Genomic DNA, 13,183 nt, shown 5'->3' on the forward strand with positions numbered 1-13,183 from the left:
ACCTTGCGTGAGAGAGAATTTATAGATGCAGACCTCAGTGCCACGTTGGACAGTCTACGTGGCACTGAATTGCCACCTATGCACCTCACTAATGTTGTCACCTGAGAATTTAACGACAAAGACTATTTTGCAAAACTTATGTAAAATTAGGGACTATTTTGAATTAAAATTTAAGTCAGGGACTAATATGCAAACTGGTTACAATCTCAGGGACTAAATTGCCTATTCACTCAATGATTTAATCACAAAATCACATTCCACACCTTCACATTAATCATGTGTTCAGAACAACACATCTCAAGTACAACACAACATCTCACACTCACACAATTCATTACCCAACATCACGTAACAAGTTACAATGATCATTGCACAGATGTTATGCAACAGATACACTAAGACTCAATCGTATATGCAATGTGGTACCATGATAGTGAAAAACCTCAATGGGCGCCTAGGAATACATGACAAAATAGACCACACACTAGTAAGTTAGGTCACTCTCACTAAGTAAAATCATAAGGAGACCAATTAGGGTCACGTTGTTTTGCGAGAATGCTCCAACCATGTGAGATCGGCACAGACTTAAAGGAGTACTCAAACCGGGTGTATTTACCCCCAAGGCCTAGACTACAAAGAGTCTATCAGGGTCTCTCCCTCCTGATTCAGGTTTAACCCAAAAAATATTTTAGCACGCAGACTTTATCTATGAATTGTATAACACACATGACTCCTTAATTGCTCTCAAAATAATTTTAACTTGTCACGCCTCAACGTGATTAAACTCATTGGATTCTCACAGTGGATCTCATCATAATACTTGTTGTGCATTAACGTGTCGCCCTTAAAGGGTCTTACAATTGTGTGATTGCACAGTTCATAGCTCATAACTCAATACATACAATATCTCAATACACATGTATCTCACAATTCATCACATATTCAATTTATCACTTACAAACAATTTCAATCACAATTTCATGATCCCAATATAACAATTTATCACGCTAATCTAGTAAATCTTTTCCAAAACACAAATGAATTATACAAAAATATTTCTCACAACATCGGGAGTAAAGCCCCTCAAAAAATTTCACATAATCATATCAAAATCAAAATCATAGGTTCAAAAACACAAAAAAAAAAAAAAAAACACCAAGAGCACTCAATTTTATCAACCAATTTGCATTAGGACCTCAATTGGCCCATCAAAAATCACAATCTCATGATTATAATCATAAAGGCAGAATTATAATCATAAACATCCCAAAATATATCCCAATTTGATCCTTTAAGGATCCCTACACATGTTCATTCTAACCCCAATTGTGATAAACTCGTCCCGTACCTCTAAGCGGACTCATGTGTGTAGTCCGATAATGATAGTGGTGTCTCTAGTGGTTTCCTAAGATTTCTCAAGCTTTTCTTCTGGTTTCTCTGCTAGGGTTTCCAAGCGTTAGAGAGAAGGAGAAGGGATTAGAGCTTTAATTTCATTGTCTCCGTGTGATGGACATTTCTCTCTCTACAAACATTATTTCACAAATCCCAACAGTGGGATGTGCGAAAATGAGTTTCGAAGGTGTGTCCAAATTTCACGATGATCCAATGGTTAACAAGTCCAGGATCGTAGTTTTACTGGGACAAATTTAGGTGTATGCGAGAAAAGAGATGATTTTGGGAGAGGGAGAAAGGAAAACAAATTTGAGAGGAAGAAAGAACCTAAAGACATATCGTAAATGTAAAAACTAACCTAATATGTGTCTATTTATAAATAGGGTACTCTCAACCTATTATTTACTCTATTTTTCTTTATTTTATTATTTTATAAAAAGGAACTCTATTTTACTATTTCATTGAATAAATATTCAATTAAAACATGAACCAGCTATGAAGGAGTTGATTAAAGAAAGTACATTTGTTCATACATATAATTAAATCTGTGGTTTACATCTTTAGTTCAACAAAAGAATCATGAACCAGCTATGAAGGAGTTGATTAACAAAACACAACTCTCTCCCAAAATAATCCCAACGTCATCACGTCAGCTCGACGGCTCCTCAACAGAATCTCACTTTCTGCACCCCCTATTGCTGTCATTCTGCTCCCACGAACATGGTTCGCGATCATCAAAGGTATCAACCACACAATACAAAATTGCAAGGGTGAGTTCATTATAAAAAGAACCAATACTAAATCCAAATAACCACAATTAGTAAGAGAACATAGACAAACATCATGAGCTTACACAACATTCGTTAATCAACACACACATCCAACAATTATTCATCATCCATCCATGGATCCAATCAATTATGCTCAGAATGATGCATGCACCTGACCTCAACTCTCAGATGCAATATGGTGCGTATCATCCCCAAGGAAATAGCCTAAGCGTGTCCACACGACACCTCACTTAGGGAAACTATGCAATAAGTGTCGAGACCACCCTGTCGTGCACTGTAACTCCCCCCCCCCCCATGGTGATCAGCCTGGGCCACAGGGGAGTTCCCAAACCGAGTGACACACCCCCTAGTACAAGTAGTCCTTCTCACAAGGAACTACAAGTACATACTACCATAGTTTATACTATTTCCCGTGTCATATGAGGCATGAAACATGGGCACCATCAAGTGCAAGGACCATGGATGAATTAAAGATCCTAAACATCCCCTCAGAGATGTTTAAACTCTTTAACCACTCTATTTTCCCCCACCAGGGACATCCAACAAGGTCAATGCACCCCCTATGAACATACACAACATACGACGTATGAATGTGAACACTATCAAGTACAAAGACCATGGATGAATTAAAGATTCTAAACATCCCCATAGAGATGTTTAAACTCTTTAATCACTCTATTTTCCCCCACCAGGGACATCCGACAAGGTCAATGCACCCCCCCCCCCCCCCACGAACATACACAACATGCATCATCTCAATGCATTTCCAACATCATCAACATTTCATTTCAATATCATTCTCAACATAAACATCATCTCATCTCAATGACATTATCAACAAAAACAACCTCATTCCATATCAACATAATCATCAATAATAACATCAATTCATGTTTACCTGATCATCACTAACAACATCATCTCAAATTAATATCATTATAAATATCAACATCACCACATATCAATTTAAGTCATCAATAGCAACATCAATAGTAAGTCGCATTCCGCATATACATATATCTTTCATGCTTGGGATTCACACTCCACAGGTCTTCAGACAACACAAGTCTAATAAAGACAATAACGTTATTCATCAACAATAAATATATCGCATCCCATTCGTCAAAAACATTATTTTCTAAACAAAAATCATCATGCAACAGGGACAAACATATATTCCCATAGTTAGGTTCCCTGACACTAACCGTGGCATCAAAATAGTAAATTTATAATAAACTCCCCTCACCTATCGTGAGTTCTCCGTCAGTTCCTCTTTGTGTTACTCAGTGGTCTCTCTCATTCACACTCGTCAGTCCAAACGCAAGTCTCTATATGCCAAATTGAAGGAAATTTAATATAGATTTCAAAAGCAAGGTCAATGACAACATTCGAGGTCAAATACCCCTGTCAAAACATAAAGGGTTGAGGGGTATTTCAGATTCTACGAAAAGGAAACATCGTTTTGAAATTCTGATCACGCCAATGTGATCGGGGTTCAGTGAATGCCACAAAAACAACCTCAATGTTATAAAAAGATAACTTTTACAATGTCTCATTCTCTAGGGTTTTTCAAAGGAAGTGTAAAAACACCCTATTATAGTACCCAACACATAAGAGACACTAAGAGGAACTCAAACTAACTAGGAGAAGGTTTAGAAGTCAAGATTACCTCAGAGAAACTTTGAAATGGAGGATTGAGGGATTTACTCCACCGAATCCTTGAGGAGGATTCTGAGGATTCCACTCCGATTAAAGTGTTCCTCTTGGCGTAGGGGTTCGACGGCAAGCAACGACGGCTTACGGCGGTCACCGGTGGTCTTGGGTGGTGGAAAATGAGATTTTAGGGTTTGGGTGGCATTTTGGAGAAGAGGAGAGTGAAAAAATCATGTTTTTCACGCTGAGAACGCATGTATAAGCTGCAAATTTTGCTGAGCGAGCTTATCGCGCTAAGCCGAAGTCCACTCCTTGCGCTTAGCGCAAGAATATAGGCTTAGCGCAGCCCTCTCTGCACTAGGGCTCACTTAGTGCACCTCTGGTCGCTAAGCGCAATTCCCTCTCTGGTTGGAATTGGGCTTAGCGCACCTCTGGGCGCTCAGCGCAATTCCTTCTTTGGTTGGAATTGCGCTTAGCGTGCCATTCTCGCTTAGCTAGAGACCAAAGGTTGTTATTTTCAAAATCCCAATTGTCAAACTATGGAAACATGTCTTACGAAGCTCCAGACAAAATTTGAGGATGATCCAACGGTTAACGAATCCGAGATTGCGATTTTACTGAACTAGGTTTAGGTAAAATCTAAAATCTCATAATTTCAACTTAGCTCAACAAAACTCCACATAACTCAACATCCACATCAAGAAATTCACACATGACTAACTCAAGTCATACCTCAAATCATTCAAGTCAACCATATAGTCAATTAACAAGATAAATACAATTAAACATCAATTTATAACTATAAATATTTCAGGGTGTTACAGTTGGTAGCGAATGGATGTATTTATGATGGGTGTCCCAAATGTAACAAAATAGATGATGGAGAGGGTTCGTTCTTTATATGCGTTGGGTGTGGTAATAAGAATGCAAGTACAGTTGCAAAGTAAGTTGTATGTTGTTTCATGGTCAAATAACAACCTGCTTCGAATTAGTTTTGTTATGTATGTGCGTAGCTGTTGATGTACCAATTTGTGTCATAGGTTTCGTGTGGATGCCAAAGTTGGTCAACCTAATGAGTCTGCAATTTTTACACTATGGGATCGAGAATGTTATGCTCTGATAAAAGAGACTGCAGATGAGATTAAGTAGAAAATGATTAATGAGGTAAAGAATACACATATTGTGTTGTTGTATTCATTTTGCATGGATAGTATTATAGAGGTATGTTTAAAATTAATGGCTCCATAAATCTAATTACCTAGGATGGAGCATTTGATGCATGAGATATACTAGAAGAACTTGATCGTGTTTTGGGCAAAACACTAGCCTTCAGATTTAAGGTTGTCTCTGGGAATACACGCCATTCGGTGTCTTAGTTATCAGAGGATGATGAAATAATGAAGTTTGTTATTTCAAAGCTTCCGAACTTACAACATCAGGTAACGTTTTTGTAGTTGTTGTTGTGTTTAATATTCACTCTGTTAGTTACTAATAATTGAATTCGTTCTTTTATTATTAAGGATGAAGCTTCACCTTTCATATCGATGATGCACGAGATTAATTATGATGGTGATAGTGTAAGTTATTTGTTGTTGCCATTCATTGAGATGTTTTTTAAAGTATCATGCATTTGTATGCTTTATAGAATTGAACATATATGTTAGTCACAGATATGGATATAGCTCCCAGCGAAGCTTCATCCTTATTTTATTATGTATTGTTTTAATGGTTAATTAATGATTGAATATATGTCACATGTTGTAGCAATGTTTATCAGCCACTGCTGAGTCTGATCCAGCATTGCCAGGATCCATCACACTAGTCAAGCACATTTTGCCATTGTCTCATAGTCAGGTGGATGGAATACCATTTGAAGACTTATCATCCATACAACTTTCCTCAACTAGGTTGGGCAAAAAGCATATCAAGACTAAATGATCACCATGACCCACTATTGAAAGCGCAGAGCTTCCATTTTTTTTCCAATTTGAACTAATGTAATCCTCTAAATGATTATTTTGAGCATATTGTCACACATGTGTTGTGGTGACATGTGTAAGACATGAACAAATCATTTATGGGTTGTAATATTACAATATGTATGTTATATTTAGTGATTTTGTAATTTGAGTTATTTATGTTATATGCTGATTTACTAGAGTGTTTACTATGTTGAAAATCTAAATCTCGCTAAAAGCTTTTTTTTAAAATTTCATCCATATAGTTAACAACACGATGACTAATAAATTGGTAAGTGATTGGACATTTTAGAAACATTATACTATAATTAGTCTTGATAAGTGAAAATGGAATAGTTGATTGACTGTTAAGTATCAACTGTGTGAGTGTAGCTGATAAGTGAAAATGGATCAAGCGCAGTTGCAGCTAGATTTAATTATCATTGAAAATGGACCAAGGGCAGTTGTAGCCACATTTAAATTTCAAGTTTTTATTCCATATATCTCACTGAAAATAGACATAAATATGAAATTAGTATGTCAACAGATTTAATCTAAACTAAATGACACAAACGCACCTCTGTTGTAAACAGATTTAATATATATCAATTTGTAATTGATAAGTGAAAATGGAAGACTTGATTGACTATCATAATTGACAACAAGTAGCCAAAATTCAGGCTAAGCGCAGTTAATATGAAATGAGATTCATTCTCAACTTAATGCATGTAAACCAATGGCAGCAAAATAGATCAGTGCCCAAGAAATATCACTAAAGAGGTGGTAGCTTTCATAGGCACTTATTATGAAAAGCAAATGGAGGTTTCCTTTGCACGTGTGATTCTAGCATATTGCCAATTGGATGGGATAGCTCTATATATGTGTAGACTATTATTAGCCTTTTTTATTGGATGGGATAGCCCTATATAAGTGTTGGCTAAGAGATGGCTATAAGTCTACTAAGTCTACCACTTATCATAAAACTCATGTGACCAATGAAAGTTGTCAAACAATTGGTGTAACAGTTCTAGTAAGTCATTATTTGTTTTCTAATCATGATACCATAAAAAACCATGATTAAGAGTACTAAATTTTTGATGTGGTGGAATTGGTGTATTATTTATCAAGGCTAAAACCTTATGCAATAGCTTTGTTATAAGTGCTAGGTCACTTACGGTGGATGTAACATTGTGGTTCCCATCCATACAATCATATATCTTCAAACAAATAACAGGAATCTTCAAATGCTCATTAAGAAATTTGGTGCGTGGAATTATGCTAAGACATCTCCCGTTCTTAATTGTACAAAGTAACAGTTTAAGGTTATTAAGCATGGAAGAAGTGGGGTCTAATAGCAGAGTTCATGCAAAATGTGCAAGATTAAAAAGAAAACCAATATTGCAAGGAAGGTGTTTAAAAAGAAGTCAACCTGACAGTGCAAAGAAGACACATATATTCAATGAAAATACAGGTTTTGCAGCTACATACTAATATTCTCAAGTTGTATTGATGTTAAATGTGTGTTGCTACATATGATGTGAAGACTGAGATTATGTTATTAATGTCACAGTAATTGTTAATGGACCTGGAACAAGTGGCAACCAAAGAAGCTTTCAAATCCCATTAGCAGATGTGACTAATACTCAGCCAAATAGCTAGCACATTCAAACCAGAAAGATGAAAACTATGAATAACATGTGTAGCCTTCATAATAATTTGTACAATGACTTTGAAGATGCATCTTCAACTTCTACTAGAGTAGCAAATAGTGAAATGCATGATAATTCCTTGGTACGTGAACATGCAAATGATCCACTTCAGCAAACAGATGAAGGTTATTTAGATGACAACACTGAAATTGGAGGTGACAATAATTTGAAATAGTTTATCAAACAAATTAGACATGAAGTAATAATCATAGTTGTGTTGTTGTTGGGTGTAATACAGGAAATGTTGATAGTTTGCTACATGATGACAATCACCTGGGTGATGATGGTGATGAATGTGCTCATGACATTAGCACAGGTTTTAGTCTCACAATGCAAACGTTTTAGCTTCACGAATATGTTGTTAATGTCAAACTAAGTAACATTTATTTTGTAGGATATATTGATCTAGGAGACCCTTCTAAAACATGTCCATATTGCCACACTGCTATGTGGTATGAAGAAAGAACAAGAAAAGATAAAAATCAGGCTAATGCCAAATATAGTCTTTATTGCGACATGGGGAGGGTACAACTTCCTTTTCTCAAGAATCCATCATTGCTTCTGCAACAACTATTATGTGATCAAGAATCACGTGAAAGCAAAAATTACCAACATAATATCAGAGCTTATAATATGATGTTTGCTTTCAGCTCTCTTGGAGCCAAGATAGATACAAGTGTGTTGAATGGAAAAGGTCCATCAATTTATAAAATTCATGGACAATCATGTCATTTGATTGTGAGCCTATTACCAATGCCTGAGAAACCTCCAAAATTTGCCCAGCTGTATATATATGATACAGAGAATGAAATCCAAAATAGAATTGATGCAGTAAGGTAATTTGTGTTTGTTGACTTTGTTTGCATCAATTGTCTCTGTGTGGGTTTTTATCCAATTGTGATATCGTTAAGTGGATGGTTATATGCATCACATTTTTTGAATTTGTGCTAGTCAAAATGTATTGGATTCACAGCTGGTGTCCAAGTTAAAAGGAATGTTTGATGACCACAACATCTTTGCTAAGTCTTTTAGGATGACAAAAGATAGATATGATAACTCACAGATAGAGAATCTTAAGCTGCAATTGATAGCAAACAGAAAAAAGGATAGGTATCGTAGTAGATAATAGATATGTTTTTTCCATACAATCCAAAGTTGTTGTTGAAATACCAGACACACATCAACATAGAGTGGTGTAATCAGTCAACGTCCATCAAATATCTATTCAAGTACATTAATAAAGGTTATGATCGGATAACCGCAACTTTGGTACCTGTGCAGAATGATGATGGAACCACTAAACAGGTTGTCGATGAGATTAAGCACTATCTTGATGGCAGGTATGTTTCTCTTTGTGAAGCATGTTGGCGAATCTTTTCATTCCAAATTCACAAAAGATCGCTTGCTTTTGAAAGGTTATACTTTCATTTTCCTGGTCAAAACTCAATAATATTTGTGGATGATGATGACATTGATGTTTTGTTGTCCAAGCCAACTATTAAAGAGTCTATGTTTACGTCTTGGCTCCAAGCTAACAGCATTTATCATGAAGCAAAAGATCTAACATACTTGCATTTCGTTTCAAAGTTTACATACATTGCCAAGTCTAGATGTTGGAGGCCACGTAAAGGTGGCAATACAATTGGTAGACTTAACTGGGTGCCTCCAAGCACTAGCGAAATATATTACCTTAGGATGATGTTGGTTGTGGTTAAAGGACTGACAACTTATGAAAAAATTTGCACAGTTAATGGTTAACTCTATTCTTCAATTAGAGAACCTTGATTTGCTATGGGCTTCTTACAAAACGATAAGGAATATATTGAGGCTTTAAGATAAGCATGCCATTGGGGTTCTGGCCAATTTCTAAGGAAATTGTTTGTTACAATGCTCATATCTAATAGCATTGAAAGGCCAAATCATGTATGGCTTGAAACATGAGAGTGTCTAATTACAGAGAAAAATAAGAAATATACCAGGTAATGTATAGCAAACATTTTTTTTGGTAAATTGCTATTGTTGTTTAATACTTACAAATTCGTCTTTGTATTTATGTCCAAAGAGTTAGAGATTGAAGTAGAAGAGTTACAAAATTTGACATTGATTGAAATGGAAGAGATATTACAATCAAACAAAAAATCATTAAAGGATTATCCAAGCATGCCTTTTCCAAGAAACTTGTTACAGTCGTATCTTGGTAATATATATATACACATACATGATGAACGAAATTATGGCAAGGCTCAATTGTAACATGATTTTCAAACATGCTTTGCCTCTTTAACAGGTTAGCAAAACTGGTGTTTGTATTATTGTAACATCAGTTCAATAGCAACAATTATGGCTTAATCATTTAATCTGATAACAGTTTTGTTCAATTTCAAAAATAGATGAGCAATGACATATCTTTAATGTAATCATGAGTGTTGTCAATAAACAAGTTGGAGGAATGTTTTTCCTGTATGGATATAGAGGTACTGGCAAAACCTTTATGTGGAAGACATTATCTGATACACTACGTTCAAAAGGTGATATTGTTCTGACAGTTGCTTCAAGTGGTATAGCCTCATTGTTATTACCCAATGGTAGAACTGCACATTCTAAATTTGTTATTCTTGTGCCTACATTAGAGAACTCCACATGTAATATCCACCAAGGAATAGAACAAGCTCGACTACTAAAGGCTACCAAGTTGATCATATGGGATGAGGCTCCTATGGCTCATAAGTATTGTTTTGAAGCATTAGATAAAACATTGAACGACTTTATGCTCATGTCTAATTCCGACAGTGTTCCATTTGGTGGAAAAGTTGTAGTCTTTGGAGGTGATTTCAAACAAATTTTTCCCATCATCACAAGAGGAAGTAGGTCCGATATAGTGAATGCTACTATCAATGCTTCGTATCTGTGGGACTACTGCACAGTTTTAAAGCTAACTAAAAAAATGCATTTGCAGTCAAACCTAACAATCACAAATGCACAAGAAATTAAGAGGTTCTCGCAGTGGCTGATAGATGTTGGTGAAGGAAAGCTAGAGATTTCAAATGAATTGTTGATTAAAAATTTCAACGATCATATTGAATTAATTGTCGGTCATACTTATCCATACATCCAGCACAATTATAAAGATGAGGAATTTCTGAAGTCTAGAGCTATTCTAGCTTCAACAAATGAGATTGTGGACCAAATAAATGACTACATATTAAACATTATCTCAGGTGATGAAAAAGAATATTTGAGTTGTGATTCAATTGACATAACGGATGTTGCATCAAGTGAATCTCATGAAGCTGTTACACCAGAATTTCTACATTCATTTAAGACATCAGGCATGCCTAATCATAAGATAAGGATCAAAATAGGCACACCTATTATGTTGATTCAGAATTTAGATCAAGTAGAAGGCCTTTGAAACGGAACAAGGCTAATTGTGTCTAGAAGGACCAATCATGTTATTGAAGCGCGAATAATTTTAGGAAAAAACATAGGAAGTTTGGTGTATATTCCACGGATGTCTTTATCACCATCTCAATCTCCATGGCCATTCAAAGTGATTAGAAGACAATTTTCGTTCATAGTTTCATATGCCATGACAATCAATAAACCCCAAAGACAATCTCTTCAAAGTGTAGGATTATATCTTCCTAAACCTGCTTTCAGTCATAGCCAGCTTTATGTGGCATTCTCCAAAGTTTAGAGTAAGACTGGACTAAAAATCCTTATTCATGAAAAAGAAGGAAAACCACTTAACATAACAACCAATGTGGTTTTTAAGGAAGTTCTTCAAAATTTGTAGTATGTTCTAACACTAGCTAAATAATTACTGATAACATTGAAAGGTATTGATATTCATCACTAACCTGTGCAATGAAGGGTTGTTTACTGCAATGTATGTTGGAACACGTTCATGGCATCAAGTTATTGCAGCATTTGTTTCATACATCAAGGTAAAAAAAAAGCATGCATTCACACTGTAAGATCTTTACAATGAATAAAATGATTCCTTGGAATTAGTTTGACTTTCTATGTTTTACAATGTTGGGAATAAATGGTATCTCAGTGATATGGTGAACTTTTATTTTTGACTCATAAGCATAATTTTTCCATGCAGGGTCCTTTACTGCAGTGTATGTTTGAACACCTCCATGACATGATGTTTTTGGACAATTTGGTTGATGACATCAATATATTTCTGAATTTGATCCAATCCAAGTTGTTGTGAAATTGTTTCGAATTGTTAAAATTATCTACAATCTAGACAGTTCAAATACACTTCTCTTTGTTTGCCAGTAGTATGAACATGAGCCATTAATTATCATGAATGAAGTGGTGAGAGTGTAGGTGACCTGAGTCAGCTAGCTTGGTTATGTAAGAAAACATTGGTTGGTTTGTTTAATGCAATGTATGTTGGAACACTTTCATGACATCAAGTTACTGCAACATTTGTGTGATACATCAAGGTAAAAACATGTGTTTACAGTTTCATGCTTTGGTCTGTCTAATGAGTAGTACTATTGATGACTCCTGCAAATTTAAGAGTACCATAGTCTAATGGTGGAAGTTTTGTTTGGAACTCATAAACATCGATTTTCCATGCAGGGTCCTTTATTCCAGTGTATGTTTGAACACATTCATGACATCAAGTTTTTGCATAATTTGGTTCATCACATCAGCATCTTGCTGAATTTGATGAAAACCAAGTTATTGTAACAGCCTTGCAAGATATTTAACACAACTAAGATTAACTACAAGCTAGGCAGTTCATATACAGTTCTTGCATAATGACAATTCTGTTAACAGGAGCCATTAAGAAGCTACGTTGCTCCTAAGATCGTAACATGCGTTTGTATAGACAGGATATCAGTTTAAGATTACAGTGTAATGATTTGGTCCTACTGATTGAATAAGAATTGCATGATTGTATGCAGCAAGAGATTTCAGTTAAATCACGTATGCATGTATGTTGACTGCAATGTTTAACAGTGGTGTTTGCAGTACATGTCATGTAAGCCAAAATTAGTTTGATTTTGTAAGTTTTAGGAGCATTTGCAAAGTATGACTTTGTAAGACTTTAAGCTGCAAAGTATCATGATTGGAGACATATTGGTATTAGGAACAGTTGCTCCATCTTTCTGATTACAATAGACCTAAAATTGACTTCACTATTCATATACATGTTGATGTAATACATGAAATTAGTATTTATTCATATCTGTGCTACGTATACGATCATAATTTTTTATGATATCAATTGAATTCAAAGGCAACATGAATTACAAAATTGTGTAACACATCACGAAACAATTAAGACAAGAACTATCATTTCCATTCATTCATGCTACCTTAAGTCATATGTTTTCTATAGCCACTTCAACTAAATTGTAATTTATCTTTTAAAATATCAAATTCTTCTATTAACCATTAATTGAAATAGCAAAAATAGATTAAATATGTAATTAAAAAATTAAGTTGATTCTTATGGTAATGTCTACAAAGATCATTTATTCGCCAAAAGCTTAATTTTAGACAGTCTTATTTTACATGGTTAGCAATAGTCAAATAATCACTATTTACTCATACCAATTATGAATCCATAACAGTTTTATCGATTCGTTATACATATCACACTCACCAAATGACAATTTATGAATTATCGGAACTGGCATCGGTGTGGAAGCAT

At 35.2% G+C, this 13,183-nt stretch overlaps 1 protein-coding gene across 1 annotated transcript; it reads left to right on the forward strand.

The window, feature by feature from the left end:
• The first annotated feature begins 9,922 nt into the window (after positions 1 to 9,922).
• On the forward strand, positions 9,923 to 10,915 carry LOC102670244 (ATP-dependent DNA helicase pif1). Its single transcript, XM_006590085.1, has one exon. It carries the CDS (start codon positions 9,923 to 9,925, stop codon positions 10,913 to 10,915), a length of 993 nt encoding a protein of 330 aa, XP_006590148.1.
• The last annotated feature ends 2,268 nt before the right edge of the window (positions 10,916 to 13,183 follow it).

Source organism: Glycine max, chromosome 10, assembly GCF_000004515.6.
Source record: "Glycine max cultivar Williams 82 chromosome 10, Glycine_max_v4.0, whole genome shotgun sequence".
Lineage (NCBI taxonomy): Eukaryota > Viridiplantae > Streptophyta > Magnoliopsida > Fabales > Fabaceae > Glycine > Glycine max.

What these genes read in the sequence shown, in the direction of transcription:
- LOC102670244 (XM_006590085.1), top strand. Translation starts at nt 9,923, where the DNA reads ATGAGTGTTGTCAATAAACAAGTTGGAGGAATGTTTTTCCTGTATGGA.